Source organism: Anomalospiza imberbis, chromosome 2, assembly GCF_031753505.1.
Source record: "Anomalospiza imberbis isolate Cuckoo-Finch-1a 21T00152 chromosome 2, ASM3175350v1, whole genome shotgun sequence".
In the NCBI taxonomy this organism is placed as follows: domain Eukaryota; kingdom Metazoa; phylum Chordata; class Aves; order Passeriformes; family Viduidae; genus Anomalospiza; species Anomalospiza imberbis.
In genome coordinates this window covers 57,727,304-57,753,306 of record NC_089682.1, presented here as the reverse complement: position 1 = coordinate 57,753,306, position 26,003 = coordinate 57,727,304, and the positions used below count along the sequence as shown (strand labels likewise).

The 26,003-nt window shown below is 37.8% G+C and overlaps 1 protein-coding gene across 9 annotated transcripts in view; it reads left to right on the top strand.

Moving 5' to 3' along the window:
* CDK8 (cyclin dependent kinase 8) overlaps nucleotides 1-26,003 on the top strand; it is a 107,560-nt gene that overhangs the window by 23,956 nt on the left and 57,601 nt on the right. For all 9 annotated transcript variants that reach the window (XM_068181233.1, XM_068181236.1, XM_068181232.1 and 6 more), the window contains 2 exons: nucleotides 6,282-6,392; nucleotides 9,500-9,640. In XM_068181233.1, the coding sequence (XP_068037334.1) occupies nucleotides 6,282-6,392; nucleotides 9,500-9,640 (252 nt within the window). The remainder of the gene's footprint in view (nucleotides 1-6,281; nucleotides 6,393-9,499; nucleotides 9,641-26,003) is intronic.

Genomic DNA, 26,003 nt, shown 5'->3' with positions numbered 1-26,003 from the left:
GTTTTATTTTAATACTAACATGGTATGTAAAATATCAGTTGTGACTGACTACTTATCCAGCTACATTACTGATCTGAAGAGAGTATTCTTGAGAGATTTTGTGTGAAGGGAGTGTAGCACTGTTTTTAGTTCTGTGACAGTGGGACAAAGATGCTGGCTGAATGTTGTAATTAGAATCCTTAGGAATCATAATGACAGCAGAATTTGTTCCAGCTTGACATCCAGTGTCTGTCTCATCTGAGTTCTTCACCCACCTCCTTACTTTGAGAGAACATTTAGTAACACCTCTTTTAATACTTCAAACGTGTTTGGAATTAGAAGGTGCTAATAAATATTGACTTGCATATGACGTCACATAAGACTCACTTATTTTAGAAACTGTGGAAGAGTGAAAGAAATATGGGGTTTTTTTCCACTTGACATTTTGTGTTGTCAGGCTTCTTTTTTGCACATTTAGGACTTAAAAAAATAAAATAAAATATACAACTTTTTTGAAATTATTGCTTTGTCTGAAGAACTGGAGCTTCAGAAATGTGTTGTCAGCTTCATAGTAAATTCTTAATGTGAGCAGTATTATAACTTTCTGTTACAACAATGCCTTTGTAAGCTTTTATTTGAACACTTCTGAAAGGAAAACAGCATGTACTTTCAGCAGGTATTCTGTTCTTTTTTAGTACTGTGGAATGTCTGACTTGAGGGAATATAAAGCTAAAATTGTATTTACACTGAAGCAAACAGATCTTGAATCTGATGACATAGCAGCTAAGCCAGCCTGAGATTTGAGCCGTTGTATAATAAAATTTGGGGGTTAGTTTATATAATACATTTAAAGTACTTGAGTCGAGCTCCACTGTTTCATAGGAAACTAAGAATAGTGATTGGAAACTTTTAAACAAATGTTTGTGGTGTAGAATTGGGTGACATCTCTTGAGTCATATTTTACTCCTGCTCTTGCAGAGAAGCAAAGGGTACTTAAAAAAATATAGCAAGCTACAAGTTAAACTTTTAAGGAAAAGAGATCTCTGAAGGCAGTTTCTGAGTTTCATTCTAGTAATGAGTCTATGAACATTATTCAGCCTTTAAGCCAAAATTAATCATGACTAATTTGTACCCATTTATACTTATCATAATATTGTCAGTTAGTTAAAATAGCTTTTCTCTTCTGCTCGCATTTTTAAGAGAGAGATAGAGACTGTTTCTTCTCTGCTTTGTTTTGGCAGGCTATAAGCATTTTGTCTTGGCTTGCTGTTTTTCTTTGAGCAGTAGGCTCTCCCTTCCTCTGGGTGTAGGCTTGGGCTTTCTTTGCCCTGTTGCAGTTGGAATTAATCTTCTCTGAATGGGCCAGAATTATACATAATGTTTCAGGTAATGTCTTATTGCTGCCTGTACTCATCTATTGTACCAATAATTCCACTGACACCTTACTTGTTACAGGATTAGTAAAATTTGTCATTCTCCTTCCAGTCTGAAAGTTGCCTTTTTGCATCAACTACAATCTGCTTTGTGTTCCAAGGTCCTGCTTGCCCATTTTTCCATTGCAAGGCCATGGCATGACTGTTAATGTATGATGTTTGTTTTTGGATTCCCTGGTGAAACTGATGTGAGCGTTTTTGAGGCATGAGATGATGATTAGAGTTGGAATTTATGCCATCAAACTAGCCATGTAATGCAATAGTGACTTTTGTTTAAATGAGTGGTTGATACTGCCAATGGCTTTGTGTATAGCCAGTTTTCTGACTGTCCTAGGGCTTGGGAGAAGTGCTGCATGGCACTCAAAGGAAGGCGGTCAGAGCAAGAAGCTGCTTTTTCTAAAATAGCTGATGTCCTGACATAGGGGAAACTCCTGGGCCAGGTTACCTGGCAAATTGTTCTAGCAGTTGTGCTCAGTTACAGGATTTTGGAATCATTTAGGTTTGGAAAGACCTGTATCATGAAGTCCAGCCATTAACCCAGCACTGCCAAGTCCAGCACTAAACCATGTCCTTCAACAACAACACATCTGCATGTCCTTTAAATACCTCCAGGGACAGCAGCTCAACCACTTTCATGGGCATCCTGTTCTAGTCATGGACAAGTATTTTGGTGAAATAATATTTCCTGATAACGGATCTTAACCTCCCCTGTGCAACTTGAATTATAGAAGTAAGCATGGTAGTATTGCAAGGCTGCGTTTTGCAGGTTAAGATTCCCTGTGGCCCACAAAGGTTAGCAAGTGTCAAGGGCAGGGGTGAAATGGAATTTGCAGTACAGCTAGAAATCCTCACTTATGTGAAGAGTGCTTTGTCTTGGCTTCTAAGAATTGTTGTAGTCGTGGAGAGCTTCACAGGAAATGTAGGAATATTACTAGAGGAAGCAGGTCATGTTCATAAAAATTGTGCTGACTTCAGCTCATATTTTATGTGAAAGTTAATTGTTGTTAGTGCAAGAAAATATTGGTCTTAGTCATGCTGCAGTTTTCCTGGTTCCCTTACTGCTGCTGTTGATGATTTGATAACATCCTGTTGTACTTCACTTTCTCCTTGCTCCCAAAGCAATTTAACAATTTTATGCATCATTGGGACACTTTGATTTACTGTCCCTCAGCTGCCCCGTGGCTGTGTGGAATGAGCATTTCTTCATTTCAAGAGGGAGGTGGAGGGACCTGCACAAAGGGATGCTGTTTCCCTTGCTGGATCTTGAAGAGTGTGAAAACAAGGGTAGAACCAGCCAGGGACAAACATGGGCTTCTAAAACAGATGTATTGGCATCTTTGTCATTTGCTGATTTCTATTTCTTTGAAGGTCTGTTAGGTCTCCCTTCTTTATAAGGGGGTACCCAGACTAACTAATATAAGAGAAACTTTCTGGTTGAGGAAATAGATTTGAATCATCATGTGATATGCAAATGAAAATTAAGACAATTTACTGAGAGCCAAATGTCACTTTTCTCTGCTTTCTCTTTGTATTCTACAGAACTGAGCTAGGATAGAGAGAAGCAGTTAGATAACAAAGTCCTTAGGCCAAAAAATACCCTTATCATTATCAGGCATCATAGTGATAGTCAAAGCATGTTTCTTGCAGTCTACTTTGTCTGAACTGTCTTTGTTTGAACTCTGTCAGCTGCTGGACACAAGTCAAGTCATCTGGTAGGAAAGGCATGTGGTTTATGGGCTAGAGAGGCCTGGTTCGTGGAGACTGAGGTTTATAGCCCATGTGATGTATTATCATCTGCGTGAGCTCTTCCAGATACTTCAGAGGCAGTGTTTGCATTTGTCACTGTGTGCGTTTCGACCTTTCCAAGACAGTGATTCAGGAATCATTTGTCCCACTGCAGCAATCATTTCCTTATGCTGATGGTTTTGCTGATGTATCTTAGCCTTCCTATTCACTGGGTTGCTGTTGACTGACTGGCTTTGACAAAACCCATCAGGTTTTTTAAGCAAACTGATAGAATGTGGATTTAACAGTTAATCAATACAAAAGGCAAAGGCAGAAACCAGCAAGAATGATAACACAGATGCGCAAACAGTAACAGGTGCTGTCAGTGACAGTAGCAAAGGCCAGAACTCCTAAGAGAATGGTGATGGGCTGCAGAAGGAACTTCTCAGGTGTATACTTGAGGAGTGAGTGTCAACTGGGACTGATGAGAAGGAAAGCAGGTTGCTATGGAATTTTTAGGAGGACAGTGGGGGTTTTGGGTATTTGAGAGGATTGCTGGGATGTTTAGAGGGAAAATAAAAGGCAGGAAGGGGAATGATCAAGGTGGAGTGGGGAGGAAAAAAAGCAAGGAATGCTGTCAATCTCAAAGTATGCAAAGACTCTTAGGACAAACAAGGGAGAATTCTATGTTGCCTCACTACACAGACAGGGAATCCTGCTGCTGCATTACTTAAGTTTCTCATGTTTGTGTCCAGCTTTGGTGACAGATTTTCTGTATGTTCTCCAAGCTGAATCACATTTCATGTGAAGTGGTTGGATTTTTTTTAGGTAGGTGATAGCAACTACCTCAGGAATAAGGAGTAGGAGAGACTTAAATGGGATCAGAAACAACAAAAGGGAACATTACATTATTTTTTAGAGCTCTGACTAGTATCTGCATCTTTCATCAAGGAATATTTTGTTGTGTCTGGTACAGATGTGTCCATTAGGTCACAGGAAATACAATATTTTGGTATGGACACATAGTTGCTGAACTGTCATGTATAAAATTTTTAGTATAAATTTAATATGTGAATTTATGTTGATTAAAGAAAAATTATATTGCTATAAGGAATGGCACAGTATATTCTTAAACCCTGCAACATCATTCACCATTGACAGGCTGGACTTTGATGCTGTGCTGTGCCTGTCTGGCATGCAGTTGATCTTCTCCACGTCAGCCTGTATGGTGGAGTGTGTTGGATTTGTGACTAAAGCAGTGCTTTGGCTATTGCTTGTAGTGTTCAGGCTTTCTCTGTGTCCCATTCCTGCCCCTCCTCCCTTTGGAGGGGTAGCCTTTGCTTGGAGACTGGCTGGGCACTAGTTCTCTTGGGGGAAGTTGTATGTGATTGCCTTTGCATTGCTTCTGTTGTTGTTTGTTGTGGATGTGATGTTTAAGTCCTCTTTCTTTTACTTATTAAACTGTCTTACTCACACATTTTCTTGCATTTTTGTTCTTCCATTCACGTCTGACAGAGAGGTAAGCAAGTGGCTCTGTGGGGTTTAGCTTCTGGCTGGGGTTAAATTACCACAGGCGATCCCCACCTGTAATTGCTAAAAAAGTGCAAATAAGCATTTCTTGGTTTTTCCCATACTGATCTTATTCATTCTAGGAATTACAGGCATTTAAAGAATTCCATACTTCTTGTGGATCCTGCCTTAAAATGCCTCCATGTAGTGCTTTTACAAATCTTAAGTTTTACCATGCTGAAACTCTACAGCCTTCTGCTTTATTTTCTATTGCTGCTTTGTCTCCTCTACACTTTCTCTCCCTGTTTGATCTTATACTTGAGGTAAAATTTCTGTGGTTATAGGTCCTTTTTTCTAAGAAATGGCACACTGAAGACTGGTCAGTGAGTCATAATGCACTTCTGTCTCAAATGAAATAGGAAAGAAGGAAACAAGCACACATATATATACTTCCACTTTACTATCTCAGTAGCAGCTAAAATTTTAGCACTTATGACAAAGGTATAAATGTAAAGGCATGATTTTTTTTGTTTCCTCTGTTACGTAGTGGAAAAATATATTTAATTGAAAATAGATTGTCTCAGAAGTAAATTCTGTAATCAAAGAGTAATTTAATTTTGCATTGGCATTTAAAAAATAAAAGCCCTTTAATAAAGGCTTTTTTCATTCCTTTTAATAAAATATATCATCATTTTTGGCACACTGAACTGGCAGGAATTGGACTAGTCTTGGGTAGTCACACTTAACCACAGTTTGCTTAGATAAAGCTTTTTTTCTTTCTTAGCAATTAAATGAGTACAGTATGATTGTACCATGACCAGTAGACCTCAAATAGACTGATGCTGTCTGCATTCAGTTGTTGTGCTGTATCTTATCTGTGTTTTCCTTTTGATGGGGTTCAGACTATCGTTTCTGAAGCAGCTGAGCTGGTGTAATGGCTCACTGCTGCTGAAAGAAGTTGCAGGTGTGTCCCTTTGCTGGGGCTTTCTCTGCTCTTAGTACCCTGATTTGTTTCAGCTCTGTACCAGGTTTCTTTTCACCAGCCTTTGTGCATCCAGAATAGTTTTCTCTTAAACTAGGTGCTGTTTTATGGGTGGCTTCTGTGAATGTACGAACTGGTGTAGTGTGTGTTGTGGCAAGAAGCAGCACCCTCTTTTGTAGAGAATGGTGACCTTGTAGATCAGCAGAGTCCACCTTACAAACCACATCTTGGTTTAGCTGCATTAACAGGCTCTACATCAGCCATCCCACTCAGTCTCAAATGACTGCAACCAAAATGCAGCGTTTTCAGATAATTGGGAGTGAGAAGAAAATGGGGTACCCAAAATAGGACTGTTGAAGTTTACAGCCTATACGAAAGGGCAGATGCCACAGCTGGCTGTTTGCAGAGTCATCTTGGTCCTGGATAATAATGAGGTTTACACAGAGTTGAGCTTTTAGAAAATGAGTAGGAAGTGAATGCCCTGGAGGGGGGTTATGACCTACTTTCAGCTTTGGTTTAAAATTAATGACTGGTTCTTTCATGAAAAAAAGTGATTTTCTGTGGCTTGCAGATTTCAGCTTCTCTTGTTTGTGTTCTAAGTATCCCAGCTCTGGATGTAGGGATATAACTGTTGTGGACTTTTTCTTTTGCAGTTGCTGCGGGAGCTCAAGCATCCAAATGTCATTTCTCTGCAAAAGGTGTTCCTTTCTCATGCTGACAGGAAAGTGTGGCTTCTCTTTGACTACGCTGAGCATGACCTCTGGGTAAGGTGAATTGTTTGTAGGTACCAGGCTTAGAGTTTTAGTTGCAGCAGAGGGACAAGGTCAGGGGAGATGCATAAATTTTAAACATAGCTTAAGTGCTTACTCCATGTTTGTTGGAATCATTTTCAGTACTAAAGGAAAAGCAGTGGAAAATGTTAAGTAAACACACCACACAGTTAACCTGTGATCTCTTTAAGAAGATAAAAAAATGCAAAAAATCTGTAGAAATCAGCTCTCAGTAGCTAGAAGTCTGCTTAAATAAATGTAGATATAAACCCCTATTACAGCTAAAGTAGGGTGCAGGAAAATGTATTGATTATGCAGATGAATTCCCTTTGAAAATGACAGGTTTTTTTCTGAATAGGATGGTTCAGAGTTTTAGTTGCATTGATTGTCATCCGTGAATACATGAAAAGAGAGTAGTGACTCTGTATATTTAGTTCATACATATCAGTGGGAAAAATTTGTCTCGACTCATCTGTAGGAATTCTGTGTATTTGGGAGGAAAGCTATTTATTCCTAATTGCAAGATACAGCTTTAAAATACAAACCTGTTGAAGGCAAAGTAAATTTGTTTTAAGATACATACTGAATTCCTTTGTTAACTCAATATTTGTAAGCTTAATATCCAATTGAAATACTTAAAAAATAAAGTAGAATGGTAAAATGAAAAATACCATGCAGCCTTGACTTTCTTGAAAAAAGGTATGTGTGTCTCAAATTAATGCTGACGTACATGAGGAGCATTGCTCTCAATGCTACAAATGCTAACCTCAAAAGATGCTAAGATTCATATCAAAGGGTGCAACAGAAACAATTTGTAAGGAGAGGAAAATTTTAATGAATGTGTACATGTAAGAATTGCACAGTATGAATCATGAATTGTTTTTTTTTTTTGGTCAGCATGTTACTTAGCACAAACCATAGTAAAATTAATTTATTTTAAAAATGGTTTTCCTTATAGTTTGTGATTATTTGTTTTGCCTAAAAACTAGTGTGTCAGTTTTCTTTCTGCTAAGCTAAATGAAAGATGTTTTCTTACAGTTAAATGGCTTGGAAGTTCTGATACTTGGTATTGATGTTTTGATACCAAAATACAATTAGAGACAAAAAAGTCATCTAACAGCTGAAATGTTGAGACATTCTTAAGGCTGATAAACAGAAACAACAACATCTTGAGGAAATGGAATACAGTTGTTTTGTTTTGTTTTTATTTTAATATGATAGAAAAATAAGAGCACTCTTTTTTCCACTACTCCCCCATATTTATGATATGCTAAGCTGCAGAGGTCTAGGAACCTTTGAGAGTTTTTTTTGTTTCAAAATGTGCTACAAGACTTCATATTTGTTAGGGGTATTATTACTATGACCTGTCCTTGTTTGTATTTATACATTTCTGCATTGCTTCATACTTAACCTAAATCACCACAGAAGTCTTTCTGTTAATGAAACACTGGTTTGTATGAAAGTAACTTAGGAATGACCCTCAATTTTGACCTTTATGCTTAAATGCATATACCTGTATGAACTCCAGAATTCCCTAGCTGCACCAACTCTTGGTTGTTCACTGTATCTGGATGTGAGAGACTTGGTTGCAATGACTGGGCTGGCTCTGTGCCCCGGAGAGCTGGCCATGGATCAAGTGCTCCAGCACTTGTGTATTTAGGACAGCAGGTTTTAAGTAAGGCTGGGAAAGGGCTAGATAATACAGAGTGTATTAGAGCAGGAACAAAAGAAGTCTGGGACAACCATCTGTTTTTCTTCCTGTCTCTGAAGAGTCACTTCTCTCTGTCTGCTGTATGAAAATAACATTTGTTTTGGAGTTGATGGAAGTGAGAGGTGAGAGGAGGTAAAACTTGTGGCTCAGGCTGAGGGATGCTCCTGCATGTGGTGCTTGGCTGACAGTGCAGGGACTGTCCCATTCTCATCAATGTTTTTTTGCTCTGTGCATCTCCATTTTTACCATTGATAGGGCAGAAGTGTGCCTGTTCCTCACAGGAAAGCCAAGCCTGGCTGCCTGAAGTGAAGCAGGGCAGGCTGTATGGAGCTGGGCTGCAGCAGGAGAGGAAAAGCAGTTTGCAAAAGGGTGTTAGATAGCTGGGTTAGCTAATTGGCACCTGGAATATGAGGAGTCAGGAACATAGGGAGAGCACACGATAGAAATTTGGTGCCAGGCTTTGGTGGACAAGATCTGGGCTGTTTTGATGATCACAGAAGTGCGAGCCATTGCAGAAAAAAAGTGTGAATGGGTTAAGAAGTTTGTTCTAGAAATTCCTTCTGTGATTGAAGGAGGCAAACATGGAAATGGTTACCATGACTATGGCACACCTGGCTGTTGAACTTAGTTACACCTGGGCCTCAAGTACTAAGAAAACACATCCTTTTGGCCTCCTCCTCAGTGCCAGACATCAGTGCTTATGTCTAAATTCAGAGTTACTAGAGGTTCTTTTTCTGTGTCTGATTTGGTGGCTGACTTTCAGATGGACAGATTTGTAGACTTGCTCAGTCAACAGCTTATGTTTTGAGAGTACTGTGCTATAAGGGTACAGTAAATAAAGAAGGAATAAATCTGGGCTTCTGATTTAAATGTATAAAATTCCTAATACAGTTTGCAAAAATTTCTGCTTGGCTTTAGGTGATGAATGTTACAGTCATTATTAATGTAGGAGAAAACTTAGAAGTAAAATAATGTAGGAGGTAATACACGTGTAATTCTGAGATTTGATGTAAAGGATATCAGCCTAGCTGAACAAAGGACTCCCCAAACAAAAATACCTCTAAAACTTGAAAGATCAATGATCTAAAAGGAAATGTGCTTTGATTGTCATATTGGTTTTGTATTCCTCATACTCTGCAGGGCTTAGCTGCCTTCTGGGGCTAAACCACAGCAAAAACCAAATTAATTTTTTGCGAGATTGCTTTGGGACAGTGATCACTTTACTTAGTACAGTATTAATTTTTAGTACTTAAGGCACGTGTTTCTAGTTTGGAAAACAAATCATGAAAGGTTGAAAAAACCCTAAGAAGTCTGTGTAAGGAGTTGATGGCAATCTTTTTGTGTCAACATTGCACTTCTTTTATTTTCATTTCTTTTTTCCCCTTTGCAGCATATAATCAAGTTTCACAGGGCTTCTAAAGCAAACAAGAAACCAGTTCAGTTACCTCGGGGAATGGTGAAGTCGCTGTTATATCAGATCCTAGATGGTATTCACTACCTGCATGCTAACTGGGTGTTGCACAGGGATTTGGTAAGTGGATCCTCAATGGGTTTTAGCACTGGGATGATGATTGAGGGCAAGGGTTGTTTTTCTTAATGAAAAACCACTGGGAAACAAAAACCTTGGTGCTAAGAGCATGTACTAATATCTATTTTTACACTGCAGTCAGACGGCCTTGATTAGTAGAGTGGATTTTAAAAGCTGGCTGTGATCTGATATGCTTATGAGAGCAAGTGTATCAGATGGCTGTTTATGTTTTTTGATTTTCTAAATAAACTAGTTTAAATGGGTTCATTTAAATAACAGGCACGTTGAGGTACAGAAAATGCCTTGAGTAGTATCACTTCAGGCAAGATAAATAACTAAATACAGCTTTGGTGTAGGTGGGGGAGAATGATTGGCTGTAAGAACTGCTGAAAAAAAGATTTTTTTTTTTCTGAAATTATCAGCTTAATGTAGGAAAGTGACTTTTGAAAGCCATTATTTTCTCCTTATGTTTGTAATCTACCAGCAATATAGCCATGCCAACTTTAGATGATTTCTGCAAGTAAACTAATGTTTATCCAAACTACAGTGTAAGGAAAACATTTTTAACCTGAGCTAGTGTCTTTAACCAGCAAGTTCTTTTCAACTGGTGAATCACACCAATTCTTATATTTTTGCCTTCAAAATATGCCCACATCTAACTGGTCTTTTTTGTCTGTTGTCTTGAAATTGGGTAATTTCTCTGATCTACTCGTCTGTAGCTCTTATTCTTTGATAGAATTCTTTTTTTTTTTCAATTTACTTCTAAGTGCACTACCTGTATATGATACTCTTATGCATAAATGAAATTTGTATATTTCAGTAATTAGAAGTATCATTAGTTTGACATTTCATTCCTATGAGTCAGTATTGCCAGTGATATTCTGTGTTTGGTGAAATAAGTCTGGCTTCCTTACTACTCCTCCAGAGTCACTTTTTGTCTTTGAAATAGCTTTAATAATGTTCCTGGAAATGTGGTCAGGGACTAGTTTTGTGACATCTATTTTCATGCCTGATAAATGCTTTTACAGAATGCCAGTTTCTCCATTTGAATGAAAAGCAAAAGGTAAATAATACTTTCAGAACTGAAGTAAAAGGAAACTTGGCTTTGTTGCAGTGATTATGTGGATGGTTTTAATTTGCTCCTGTTTTTAGAAATGAGACAAAAGTCTCAGCACTGAGGGGAAAAAATCAAAAATATTCTGGTGGCTTTGTCATGACTCATGAAGTAGTGAAGCAAAACATAACATAGAAATGCATAGTGCATGTTACTACTTAGACAACTTTATTATATTTTTAAGAGCCATACAGGAAGCAAATGATTTGTCATCAAGAATCTAAATTTTTATGATTTACTTTCTACAGTTTCAGAAAATTTATGAATGTGAAATAATGCTTAAAAGAAAACCAGGCATGTTTTTAACTGGATGGCTCAGGAGATTGGTAATTTATTACAGAGCCTTTCACATCTAGGGCTGTAGCTCAAATACAGTTTAAGTTAGCAACTGCAAAAAACTATTGCCATCTTATTTTCTGTGAAATGAGTTGGTGGTCTCAGTCCAGCATGAAGTTTCCTTCCAGCAGAAAATCCACCATCACAATTGGCTATCTTTTGATAATCTGAGGAAGAGACCAAAAGCTTGAAGCAGAGACTGAGAGTCTTCCCACCAGAACCTTGTCAAGCTGTGTTGGTGAGAGTCCTATAAGAGCTATGCAGGGGCTGCCTGTGCTACCTTGTCCATGGAAGCCTTTGGACTTGTTATTTCAAAACTGTCCTGTTTGAGCTGAATTCAGGAAGCACATGTTTCATGCAGAATGAAAGGCAGAATTGCACCTGCCAATGCTTGCTTTCTTCTATCAGGGTCTGGAAATAACCTGAGTAACAGAAGGGATTCTACCTAGTGTTTTGTCTTTGAAAGACAGACACCTGTTGGTTAAGCTTGAGAATTGGGACTACACTAATATCCTGATTCAAAGCAGCATAACTGACATTAATGCTTAGATGTGATTTTCTATTCCAGGATACCTGTAACATTATTCTTCAGGAATATCAGTGTTAAATCATCACTTTTAACTCCAGATTGGATGGCTGGACAGATTTACTATGTTTTTCCTACTGAGCCTTTAAACAATAGGTATTGCTGTAGTTTCTAGATGTCTTATGTTTTCCTAGATTTAGCTATACCCGCAGAGCTGCTTAAGTAACATGCTTCCTTTCATGTCATATAGTATATTATAAGAGTGATGGTGCCTTGGGGCTAGTAGGAAGCTAAAGAGTATAGTACTTGGCAAAAAAATCTGTTATTCTCTCATAGGATAAGGAATTTTTAAATGGATATTAATTAAGTATATAATTCACTTCTGTCTAAGTGCAGTTTTCTGGGTTTGGATTGGTTTTGTTTGGGGTTTTTTTGGTGGTTTTTTAAGATGTCTGAGTCAAATTAACTTTTAGGTAGCTAATTTTTTGGAGGTTCTTTGAGATTTTGACTTCACTAATCAGAAACAAAATATGGCATAAACCAACTCCTTTCTTGGTAGCAATTAAAATCCCGTAGCAGCTATTAAAATCAATAAACTTAGACTGAAGTTTGTCTTCACAGTGTTGAAGTCAAGAAGCCTCAACTCATGTAAGGTTTGTATAAAGTGACTGTATTCTGTATGAAACAGTAAAAGCTGGTGGAAGACAATAAGCGTCTGTTGTGGGGTTTGTGGTTATGGTGTGCCTTTTACAAAGGAGATGTGTACAAATCTTTGCAGTAACTTAAATACTTGACTCTGTTTTTCTTCCACTGGGTACATAAAAGCCAATTCACCATTTCCATCAAAGCGGGGAGATGTTGATTGTATTTGCCTTTGAATACTGCCTTGAATACTACTGTACTTGAGTAGTTAACTTTTCCATAAGTCTTTGAAACATACCAGTAAAATTTTTCAACAAATAAATGCCAGCCTTTTAAAAATGTCTTACTTGACTTGCATATTCTTCAGCCTCTTTAAATTTCATGGCTGAGAGCAATTGAAAGCAGATTGTTTATTCATGCTCTGACTGTAACAGGAAGGAAATAAGAACACTTCATATAATTACCACAAAGTGCATCAATTATAGTTTTAATAATATTTTGAATTTAGTTATCAAGCATACTTGTAACATACTGCATTTTGCTGACTTCATTTCTGAGTACTTTTTCCACTTTATAATATACAGTTATTGTGCTTCTTCCTTTACTCAAAGTTCTTATTCCAGACTAAAAATAAGCATAAGCTGAAGATTTGCCATAGATCTGTTTTCATCAATATGCAACTTCAACAGCAAGGAAAAAGGCAGCATGCACTTCACAGCATGCTTGGAAGGTTTTTTCAAGTAACGCGCTCAAAATAGAGGTCCTTTTACATGGTACAATAACATTTAAGCCATGCCTGTTAGCATTTGAAAGTGCATCTCTGTTTAATGTTTTTTGGTAGTAGTCCTGTCTACACAGTCAGAATCAGTCTCAGGTAAGAGATGAGCACACCTCCATAGCTTCTGTGTGGTGACAGTAAGTAAGATTAGTCTGCAGTTTACATTAATAATGGAATTGGCACCTAAGCTATTTGAAATAGTTCCATGGTGCAGCAGTGCTTAAAAGCATACCACCACCACCACCTCCAAAAAATTCCAGCAAATAAAACCTAGAGGACATCTCACATGTCTTGTAGTACTGAAGCTGGGTCAGTAGTATAAAATTATTTTTGTTCCTAAATCTTCAGACTACATTCTCTGGCCTATTTGTGCCTGGTGTGAGTGGGTGTTCAACAGATGAATTGCCATTTGGCAAGTGAGGTATGAAAATGGGGAACAGAGTGTTGGGCTTCTGCTTCCCTTTCTTCTCCTGTCTCTTGCCAAAGGAATTAACAGTCTCTTAGCCTTTGTCAATAGTGTCCTAGTTAGCCTGGGATTGTGTCACTGTGTTGGTGGACATTTGCAGACTGGCAGCAGTACAGTGTAGGGAAGTTGTTCCTAGTGTGCAGCTCAGCTCGTGGGCTGCTGTGGGACAAGCAATGGCTTTTAATAAGCTTTGAGGCACTCAGGCTTTAATACAGTTAGCACATAGCTTTCTGAGATCTGGACTCTTCCCAAGGTTACCTGCTACCATGTTTGGGATTAGTGAGAACATTAAAGATGTTCTTTTAACAAGGAATGAGGAAAAGCCGCTGCCAGAGTATTTTTTTGTAGACAGGATCTTAGTTACTTTCCAGGCTCCATAAAGTGAATCACTTCAATGTGTCCTGTAGGCAAAGTTAAATATATGGAACCTTTACTGTGCCAATTTACATTTTTCCTTATTAGAACTCTAGAATCCAAGGATGGCTCCCTGTCAATATTTAAGGATTATTTCAGAAATACAGGAATGCTCTTCTTGTCTTCCTATAAAACTACCAAAGCTGTGGTCATTTGAAAGAGTAAACCTAAATCCTTGAAAACAAGAACGTAATAATAGTGCACATTACTAGAAATAAGTTCACAGCTTTAAAAAGTAGGGTAATTTTCTACTCTTGAGTAGATCGACAAGTAATAGGCCTTATTTCCCAAAAGGTGTTATTTCCCAAAAGGACTTGCTGATGGTTTGCTTTCAGAGGAGGAAAAAAACCCCAGCAATCCAAACCCAATCATTTTCTGGTTGTCAGCTGTTATATTTCCCAAGATTTTTGTTTCCAAGGTGTTTTTCATTAGGTAGCTACTTTCATGAGATCACAAAAGAACAGTGTGTCTGGCAGAACTTTATTTTCTTGCTTGTGCTTCTAATCACATGCTTTCCTGTGAGTTTTACTTTACTGTAGTTCTAAATTCTGTAGTTGAAATAATATTATCTAGTGTTTTTAATTTTTCTGTTTACAGGGAGCATAACTACTCCCTTGACTGCCTTTCTGAGGACTTTTTAAATATATTAGATTACACTTTCAAACCAGTAAGTAATGAAAATACAGAAGTTATCAAAAGAGACTGCAAAATTTTAGTATTTGATGTTCATACCTGTGATTAAAAAAAAGAGAAAAGCTACTCAAAAAACCCTGAGAAAATAGCCTGTTAGGTGAAACTTTTGACTGAGTAATGTCTGTCAGTTTTGTACAAATGCAGATTTAAAGGTAGAAATAGAGCATATTGTTACAGTGCTACCAGCCTTCTAGTTGGAAAAGTAGTGAGAGATCTTTGAGTTCACCATAGAGAAGCCCATAGAGATATATCAAATCATGTGCTTCATATTCATATATGCAAATAATTGTGCAACCACTCTTTTTGAAAGGTCAGCCATTAGGGGAATCTCCTGAGGGGAAGAAAGCAAATGTCACTCCAGTCTTGAATGAGGGTCTGAGAAATTACGTTACCGGTCACTCTTGCCTTGATCACTGGAAAGGTGATGGATCACATCCTCCTGGAAGCTGTTTTCAAACATTTTGAAGATATCAAGGTGACTGAGAGTAGTCAGCATGGATTTTTATGCAGAGGAGGTTGTGGTTGGCCAGCCTGAAACTCTTCAATGACGAGCTCAATGTTTGGGCTAACAGCAGTGGATGTTGCTTACTTTAATAAGGCTTTCAGCTCTGCATCCCATCCCTCCTTGTAGACAAGCTAATGAAGTGCACCCTGGGAAGTGCACAGTGAAGGGCATTGAAAATGGGATGAGTTGAAGGGCTCAAAGGATTGTGACCAGTGCCACCAAGTTAAGCTGGACACCAGTCACTGTGGAGTGTCCCATGGGTTGATTCTGAGTTCAGTGCCGTTTAACATCATCATTAGTAACCTGAACAGTGAGATGGAGCACACCCTCAAAAAGCTGGCAGATGATTTCCAGTGGCACCTTCTAGCCTCAGCCATTCTGTGAATGTGTTGTATCTTCACCATTTGATTTGTCTTGAAAAATTCAATTACTGCTCTTTCAAAGTCTAAAATCCAGCTGATGACAAATCAAGAGAAGAGATGCCAGGTACAAAGGGTGGGCTGTGTAGGAGCAGGTGTAAGATGAGTATGAAAGATCAAATAGCTCCCAAGGAATAAGGAACGGTGTGAAGAAAACAGTGAAATACCCAATCTTTGAAGTGCAGCAGGACGTTTTTGCAGTGTATCATGACTGCAGTATGATGAGAGGTATGACAAGGTGCCATTTTCTTTTCCTGAGGAAAAAGGTAATGTATTCCCTAAAACCTTTCTGGAAGCTGTGTGGTCAAAAAATGAAAGATACACTTCTACTGGATCATCAGTTGTTTGGTATGAAACATTTGTGTAATGACAATATCTCTAGAAAGATATAGCCAAGTCTTAAGCTATCAGGCCTATATTTTTCATTCTTCACTGAAGCTGCTAAGTACTAAGATCAAATGGAGAATATAAATGAAAAGAAACTATTTAGTCTACTCTTCAGTTGTGTTTGAGCCTTCACTGCAAGACTTCCTGGTGGTTTTGTAAATCCATCTTTAAAGGTAGTGAAAAGATTTAATTTTGTTTTCATTCACAGACTGTGTCCCTTCAAGCAATTTTTGAACCTGAATGTAATCTTTTGTAGCTTTTTACAGGTTGATCATCTTTAGCCTTAGGAAAATGGCAAGAAGAAAATGCAAGGCCATTTAACAAGTTTAAGTAAGGATTATGAAAGAATAGTACAGACTCCAAGATTTATGTAATACGTGAGATCAACAGGTAACACTTGAAAATTTTTATCCAAGCAACCAGTGTTTAGCAGAAATGCTAAATCAGTCCTACAAGTTATTTGATAATCTTTTATTACACAGTGCTGTTAGATTCCAATTTATAAAAAGATGAAGTGCTGAATAGGGGAACATTTGATGGATATTTTTCTGATTGCAAGTGAAAAGCTCATTTATTTTCTTGATTTAAGTGAAAGCAGGGGTGCAAGGAAAGGTCAGAAATCTCTATTCCAGGTAGAGATTTTTCAAATCTACCTCTCTTAGGCTGCTGCTTTTATTCAAAGCGCCATTTGCTTGATTGTCAAGTCCAACTCTATTTGTAATTTTTGTAGCCTTTCATTATCTTCAGCAGGTGTTTCCAAAAGGTCTGACTATATCATTGTGTCTGGGGTACTGACTTATGTTTTGTCTGGTGGAACCTAAATTTAGTTTTTCTTCTTGTTACCTCTGTATTTCTTTGCCATAAATAATTCTCAAAATAATTAATCTTATGTGGTAATAAAACCCAATTCTCACAACCTTCATATTTAAAACTGGCAGTAATACTGACAACAGTTACAATTTTTTTTAATTTTTGATGAATATATCTTGTTTTGAAACTGGAGTAAATACAATCTTTGTCCGAAGTTCAAAGGGAAGGTCAAGGTGGAATAATATATTGTATTATAAGAGGGGCTTTGCTAATTTACCAAGCCAATGATATGACCCAGTGTCACGGTTTGATGCTGGCACAGTGCCAGTGCCCCCATGAAAATTCACCTCCCCAAATAAATGCTGTGAGATAAGATCAGGAGCAGAACAGGCCCAAGCTTAAAAACAAAGGAGAAAGAACTTTATTAAGCTACTACTGTGATAAAAGATGCACACTAAATCCAGAATGAAAACCTTCCAAAACATTCCTCCTCCCCCCACCCAAATTCCAACAAACCACAGTGAGACACAACTTGGACGCTCAATCAAGTCATCACCCTTCAGATAATCAATACTCAGTCCATCAAGGGAGAGAGAAGTCTCTCTTGTACCATAGAACCCCAGGAAACACAATTGCCACCTCTTGTGTTTCCACATCACACATGGCACCGCCCAGAGAAAATCTGCCAGTGTGACACTCTCCTTTCCATGTCACAGTGCTCTCACCACCAAGCATGGAGAGACTGCTCATAGGGCTCCTTTAAGGATGCTTTGCCAAGGACCAAAAGAAACAACAGTTTCTCATTTTTGGGACCACAGTTCCCCCCATTTTCTTCCTCCCCTGGGGCTGAGGGTTCAACAGCTTCTCCTTTTTGGGACAACAGTACCCCCCATTTCCTCCTCCCCTGGGGCTGAGGGTCTCAACAGAGATCATCTTCTTTCTGAAGACAAAGGGCACCACCACCCCCTCCTCAGGTTTTCTCTGTTCACTCCATTCCTATGTTGGTGGTTGCTGAAGCAGGTCTCTTGGGTCACCATTGCATCCCCCTAGAAATGCAGTCTCTGTTGCAGGAGAATTTGGTTCAGTCTATGGCTAACAAGAAAAGTCCAGCCAAAAGCCACTCCATCATTTCCTCCCACCTAAAAATTTCTTCTTCTAACATCTCAGGTCCCAGACTGTCTCTCTTCTCCTTCAAATCGAGGAAGAGTAATATTTCACAAAGCTTTCGTTTCCCAGGAAAGGTAAAAGTCTCAGACTCCCCAGCCGGTTGAAATCTCTGCCCAGAACTCCAACTCCCACGGCTGGGCACCTTCCCCCCGCCTTCTTCTCCTCTGATGGCAAATTCCAGGTGTTGCCAGGTTCTCTGTCTCTTTCCCTCTGAGGGGGAGGGGTGGAACAAAGGCATCTCCGTTTCTCTCCACCCTTCTGTCTGGAACGGTTCCAGTCCCTTCAGCCCGGCCCGGTTCCAGTCCCTTCAGCCCCTGGCCTACCTCTCCCAGGCCGCATGGCTTCCCCTCCCCTACCCAGCCTGGGGCTGGGCAGGGGAGAGTCTGCATCCTTCACTGACCGGAACCAAAGAGAGAGAGCTCCCCTGGGAGTTCTTGCTTTTAACCCTCTGTGTTCTCAGAGGCGTGTCCATGCCTTCAGTGGTCACTCCAAGTGCTAATATCCAAACCTGACCACTGATTGGTTTGACCTCAACTTCCTGAGAAAATTCTCTTCTGTGTCAAACCATGACACCCAATTTAGAGACAAGTACTCAGACACTGTTGTTGCCTAGGGAAAGCGCAGATAAAGTTTCTGAATTTGGCATTCTGAAATCATTGTTGACTTCTACGTGAAAGAAGTACAAGGTGCAGAAAATAAATGGAGAAAGTAAGACTGCTTATTGAACTGCTACCAGATATGTTAGGGACAGACAAGTGCAACACAGATGAGGATTTGTAGGCATGAAATTGCATTGCATTATTATTGATGTTTTAGTGAGATATTTTTGCCTTATCTGCTGCAAAACCATCAGACACAAGAAGCAATGGAAGCAGACAATTTTTTCCCCTAAAATTGCTACATCATTGTACATGGAATAATTTTAACCAGCAGTTTTGTACCAATTGCAAAAGGAAAAAGTGTAAAAGGGAAATTCCGAATTTGAATATTTTTTCTCATTCCTCTGGAGCCCTTCAAGACTAAATTGAATATTTCAGAACTGATCTTTGTGACCATTTGCATCTTTACTTTACAGGGTATGTAATCAATACAGGCCTTTTCTGTGCCTTTGGGAAGTTTGTCCTTGTCTGGTGGAATATGCATTTAATTACAGCACCAGAAACACGTGTCTTCATATTGCATATTGATTTCTAAGCTGGAAACAAGTGGTGCTTTAGAGTTGTAGATATGCAAAATGATAGCACGGCTTCTACAGTCTCTAGGAAAAAGTAGTTTAGAAAATGCAAGTTGTGTTGCATGTTTTATAATAAAAAGAAAATTACGTTGTTCTGTTGATACTGTGTGATTACTTAAGGAGACACACGCTAGGGATGCTGGTTCTTAGTTTCCTCAAGTGACCTTTGTATCTGTTAGCAAATTTCAGGTACATTTGGTAAAAAGATGCGGTATCAGAACAGACCGTTTCTTTCAAATGTCATGAAAAGCAAATGTCACATAGAGGAGGGCATGTGTTCTGGGAGAAGTGTATTGATTGTTGAACCAGGGACAAATGCTGAAATACTTCCTTTGCTTTTTTCCAGCTTAGAAATATTTTTACTATTTAAAATTCTAGGTCATTTAATTAGATTGATAACTGAAGTAGAATGGTGTAATAGAAGTAATATATTACACCAGGAATATAATTTGTCAATTATTACTTTTATCTATATGCATGTATATAACACATTGAGGGATGGAAATATGTCAGATACTGGGCAGACTATGTTAGATTTCTTTCTTTTCTGCAGCTATAAATTTGTTCTTTTGTTACTAGCCTTTTTTTTTCCATGTGCTCTCTTTTCAAGATGGCCAGATACCTGATTGTGGTACTGGAAAGAGTAATTTAAGTAATCCTTCACTGTTTGAAGGCAAACTCAGTCATCTCAGTAGTTACACTAAAATGGCTGCAGGAACTCTCATGTCTATATATGTAAATACAAATAGAGGTAAGAGTTCTGCAGAAGAAAGGCATGCTAGAAACTTCAGATCTAATTCCTGCCATAAAGGTGATGAGCTGTACTAGCCAGCTGGAAAAAATACCAGCATAACTTGTGGTTCTGACCTAAGAGAAGTATGGAGAACCAGAAGCTTTTTGATCACAAATGTACCTTTGAAGTAAGTTTAGTCAATAAAAACCCCATAGTAGGATTTAGTAAAAACCCTTGGGTATGATTTTAGAGACACCTAAATGCAGTTTGAATTTTAGTTTTGTTGAATTTTTTTACTGCTACGTACCTTGTTAAGGTTGTGGAAAAGTTATTACACCATGAAATGCTATGAAAGGTAGGAATATGGATTGTTCAAAATACAGGAAATAGCCATAATAAGCGTTTTCACGGCAGTCTGCTGTACAAAGAAAATGCTGTATTCTGTATGAATTATCTATATTCATGATACAGAGGAAAAGATGATATGAAAACAGTCCTTTGAGTAACTCTAGTCCGGAGAGTTTTAAAGTAACATTATGAATGGGACACACTCATCCTGCGTAAAAACTTATTCTTTATGAACACCCAACTTCATCTATTTTACTGCGAATGTGAGTGATGCAGAAGGAGATACTTGGGATGTAGTTTGAAATACTGTACTTATTCTATGCACAAAAGTGCTCTAACACAGGCAAAGCCCATGCAACCACTGGAAAGTGCATAGTAGTAAGTTACATAGGCTTTTCACCTTTGATATTTTTTCTTAATCCAGAACAGGGAGGAGTTGTTTATAGTCTATACAAGTAGGGTGATATCTAAATAAAGTATTAAACTATTATTTATAAATATAGAGTATTATTTAAATGAAAAACAACAAAATAGGGATTTAAAGAAAATGGCAAGGGTTAACACGGCTGCATGTAAACCAAAGAGTAAATAAGACAGTTTTCTGCCTTTGTGTAAAAGTTTTGGGATGTGTGAGATTACAGTACTGCTGAATGCCTGTCACCCCATGGAAACTGTTTCAATTAAATTACTGGGCAAAAATGGTACTCAGGGTTTTTATTATACATTTTACATCCTTACTTGTGAGGCAGAACTTTGAATGTAAAAGGAATTATATGTGTATAGAATAACATAGTACCTAAAAACTAGTTGCAGAGCATGCTCTTCTCTTGCATTTGATTCTGCTCTGATGTATCCACAGCATCCAGAATCATTCTAACCTATGCAAAACCCACAGGAAATACAGTTCTTCAGGACTGTTCATGTTGATCTATTAAGTCTGTTACTACACTTTTAAATTTGACATGGTAGATTTTCCTGCTATAATAATATTTTTGCCTGTGATATCCACCTTTCCTTGCTTTGAGGCTTCGTACAGAAAGTCATGTCCTGCTGCTTGTGCTGACATTTCTAGGGAGTGAAAGAGTTGGCCTGAAAAGAGTAATTAAAGTTTTTTTATTCAGCTTGAATTCAGTTCCTGTGAAAATGAGAAAATTCTGTGTATTAGGTAGTGTGCAAGCTTTTAATAAGTTACATTGCCCCACGTTGGCAGTAATTGAGTGACAGCAGTGAAAGAAAATTTTTGGAGTATGTTCAGAGCCTAAAAACATAGTAGTGAGACTAACAGCTTTCATCAGGCTGAAACAGAGATAAAATATGGTTGATGGTAACTAGCAGAAGGCCCCCTTGGCATAGATACGGCATCCCTCTATTTTCCATCCTATCCAAATACTTCCTGTACTTTTAAAATTTTTGGACATGTGTGCTTTGATAATTTAGAGGTTTGTTTTTGTTTGGCTGTTACTGGTAATTTTTATGGCTCTTAGTTTTAAAGAGAATTTTATTTAGATGCTCAATTTATTTATTTTAAAGAACTCTGGGATGTTCTTTATAAGAAGATAATGAACGGGAAGTACTACATTAAAATAGGCTTTCTTAATTTTCCAGTGCTTTTTATAATTCATGTGTTCTGTAATCAAAAAGAATATTTTAATGTTTAGATATAATACGTGTTGTGGAGCCATTGTTTTCACCAGTGTTTGTGGTGGTCTTTTGATTATAATATATTTTAAAGGCCCAATCGGTTGCAAAAGAAAATGAACATCTTTGAATTCAAGGAAAGCAATTAACTTCAGAAAAGTGCTGATACTCTCATTTGAATAAGGTTATATTGTCACTGCTATTGTGTTAGAGTACCATTTAGTATTGAAATAGTCTGTTTTGTTCCAAGTGGAAAGAAAATGGAATCATTTTGGAATGAAAATGAAATTATTTTCTCTAAACCTAAACTGATCCAAGACAGTTCCAGTCCCTAAGAATGCAAGGGATCATATCACCTTGATAATAAGGAAATATTTTGATGTTGCTGTGACTGCTTGAAGATCAACAAAGTTGTTAGAGATGTGCTGGAAGAAGTATAAACATTGAATCTTTTGTGAGACCTTGAGATGTGGTGTGAATTTTGCAAGCCAAGCTGAAGGCTGGTGGGTTTTGCTGCACAGCTTTTCTTGTCAGAGGACCTGACTGGGTAGTGATAAACCACATCAGTATATTGCAATTTCTACCACTGTGCCACAAAAATGCTCCTCTGAGCGTGCTTCAACTTGTTAAGCCCTTGCAGTTGTCTTTCAAAGCCTTTTTGATTTTTTTTTCTTCTCAGCAAGACATTTTTAGCTTACTTGTGTTTAAGCTTCACAGGCACTTGCTCACATACAGCTGAAGACGTTCAGTTATGGTTTTGTATGATTGTGGGGTTGAGTTTTTAAATCTATATTGTTTAATATTGATTATAATTCCTATATTGTTTAGTATGATACTTTGAAGTCTAAAATACAAACAAGTCATTCACTATAAATCATAGTAGAATCATTGTTGAGGTCATAGTTGCAAAAGCAAAATAATTTAGGGATAAAAGAAGCCCTTTGTCTAGTATTGTTCTTTTAATGTTAACCTGCTCTTTTTTTTAAAATTGAAAGCCAGTATTATGTTCTTATAAATTATCATGGCTCATCACAGGTGGAAATGGATGGCATGGCCAGTTCTGTAAACTGGTCTCACAGCCAGTAAGGATGCACAAATACCAGCAGTTAAACAAATACCACTGGTGTGACTCACCCCATCATTGTGAATCCTCTAGAGAGTAATGTTTTAGGAGCCCAACTCGTAAGTACTGGATTATCCAAATGAAAATTGGTTAGGATTTTACTAAAACCTTATTAAAAGGTACATTAAAAAGGATGTGTGAAGAGTATGAGTCTGTTCATTAGTATACACAGAAATGCTGTAAAGAGTTAATAATGTGGTTGGGGGGGAGGTAGCATCGACATTATAATACCTTAATAGGTAATTCAGAGGAGTTTAGATTACTCACTGATACCTATGTTTAAAATCAGTCTTTGAAAACTGGTGATTTCAGAAACAGACTAGTGGCAAAACCTATGTAGAATAATAGTTCCTGCAGACGTGGTTTGATGCTTAAATTACTATCAAAAATTGCAATGGCTAAACTGTCTAAAAATTCGCAGTTCTTTCCTCACTGCTTTGGTGAGTAAAGCTTAGTGAAAGGAGGGCCTAACACCAAAATACTTTTCCATGAGCATGAGACAATGTGCTAGGATTTCCAGATACCTAGTATACAAACGGGGAATAAATAATCATCCCCTGCTCCTATCAATAACTTCCTCTGAGCAGCAAGAATCATGGTTTTTCTTTTTTGTCACATCTCATCATGACACATGGTATAATTTTAATTTTGTTTACCTTTTTGCCTTCAAAACAGCAATTCAGATAAGTTCTGAAGTCTAGTTTCCCCTCTGTGAAAGAACACAAACATTTTCAGTATATGTTAAGAAGCAGTATGTGACTGCAATGTTCCTTCAAAGTAGTAGTCTTGCCAAAAAGATGTGAAGAAAATGCATGGCTGGTAACCTTAAGATAATCAATAGCCTTACATAGTGAGGCAGGATACCATACTGGGATTGTACAGTGTGGAAGATGCTGTGCAAGGCATGTAAAACAATCTCTCCACTGCATTTAGCATTAGTGAAGCCTCAGCAGGAGCAGTGTGTAATTTGGAGCACTGGAGTTCAAAGAAATGGGTGGCCCAAGGCAGAACAGCTAGAGGAAGTCAGCAAGAATGAGCATAGATCCAGAAAAAAAAAAAAGCCTACTAGGAAACACAGAGCAGGAGAGAGTTTTTGGGTTTTTTTAAAATCGATGTGATAGAACTGAAGAGAAATGTTTGTCCCAGGAAATGTAAGAAGGCAGTCAAGGAGTGGTTGTCTGTGCTTTCTGTTAATGAAGAAAAGAGGCAAGGGGACTAACCTTTTCTGTTGTGTTAGAAGGAAAGGAAAAACACTGCAATGGAGAAGAGTGAAAGAGAAGATTGCATGGGAATTGTGCAACTTTCTTCACCAGAGACTTCAGAATAAGAGTGAACGTGAGCAATATTGTTTGAGATCAGGCAGATGAGTGAAGGTGACTGTCTCAAGTTCTTCACAGATCTATGAACCTCTTTTGGATTTTTACCTCCCTTGGTTGAAATTAGCCTGCTTTTTAGACTTACTTTTTGCACTTTGCAAATAATTGTTAAATTGGAAGTAAATATATATCAGTGGGGATCTTTATTCTCTTTTCAGCAGTAATAGTGATTAAATACAGAAGATGAAGATTTGTCTGGGAATCATAAGGAGGAGTCCTACAAAGCCAAATATAGGACAAAATAAGATTTAGTGTTGTGCCATGGTCACAAGTTCATTCTTTCGTGAGAATGAATTCTTCTCCTGCTGCTGAGGTGGGTTTGGGAGGAGAAGGAAGGAGAAAGGAAGACTTTTCTTGAATTTAGTGGTTTTACGGGATTGCCAGACTCTTTTGTTGGCCTCTGTAATACTCAGCTGTACATCACTGCATGGCTCTTCACATTTGGTTTAGGATCATAACAGGTTTCTCATTTGCATTTGTCTGGTGTGCACAAATTATTTTACTGAATGGCAAAAGTAATGATTCCTTTATTAGTACAGAAATTAGGGACTTTAAGTTGGTAATTTGTAGTTATTAAAAAGTATAGCTGCTTTAAAGTGTTTTCAGAATACAGTATAAGAATTGCTAAAAGATTTTGCTTCACTTGCTCAGCCCAAGTGATTTGAATAAGCAGTTTCAACTTCAATTTTCTCTGGATAATTAGAATTAAACTGAAAATTAATGAATTAAACTAATGCTTATCCAAATTTCTCCCTTCTGTTTCTAATGATTGCTTATTTTTCTTTGCGAATAAATTTCTGATGTGTAATGAGTTGCTCAAAGAGACAAATCTGGGGAGTTGTTCAGGTTTTTTTTTTCCTCCAGATAGTGGACTCAATTAAAAGATGGGTAACAATAATTCCTGACACATGTATTCACTTTTGTTAGTGGACTTTGGTGTTTTTCAGGGATTCTTCAAAATACATAGTATTTAGGTATATCAATACTATCCCTATACTGATTTCTAGTAGATATCCCCCTATTGAATTTAAGTTGAATGGTCTTGTTTGGAAATTTTTTTGAACTAAAAATGTTGTTCCAGTCTATGCATACAATGATTTTAGAAATGGAAGCCTCCAGAATAAGACATCTAATTTACTTTTTTTTTAAAACTGTGATGTATTTTTACAGTGATATTAGTACATAAATAATTTTGTCTGTAGGAAAAATCATCTGTTCAAAACAGAGCTGTTTCAGTGAAGGACTTGTGACTTCAGAAAACGGTGAACTGAATATTCCAGACCAACTGAGGGTTCTTTTTTATTTTGCGGCTTTAGAATACTCCTACACAGATTTCTAAATTGTCTCTATTGTTAAGTATATTCTGTGACTTCTGAAATTTGAGTGTGATTCAAGCTGTTGATACTTACTTTTCTAACTAGTACTGTCTTACTGTGCTTTCTAATCTCTACCTGCCTTGACCTTAGGGCAGAAGATCTTTGGTGCAGGAATTGTTACCCAGTGCCGTGCTGATTAGTTATCTGGTATAATACAGTCTTTGTGTGAATAGGACTTCTTGTCCTCACCCAAATCCAAACAGTAAAATATTTTAAGGTGAAAATATGAGGATGTTAAAAGCATTTTTGTAGAGTATTGTCAACCTGTGAACTTGAAGGGG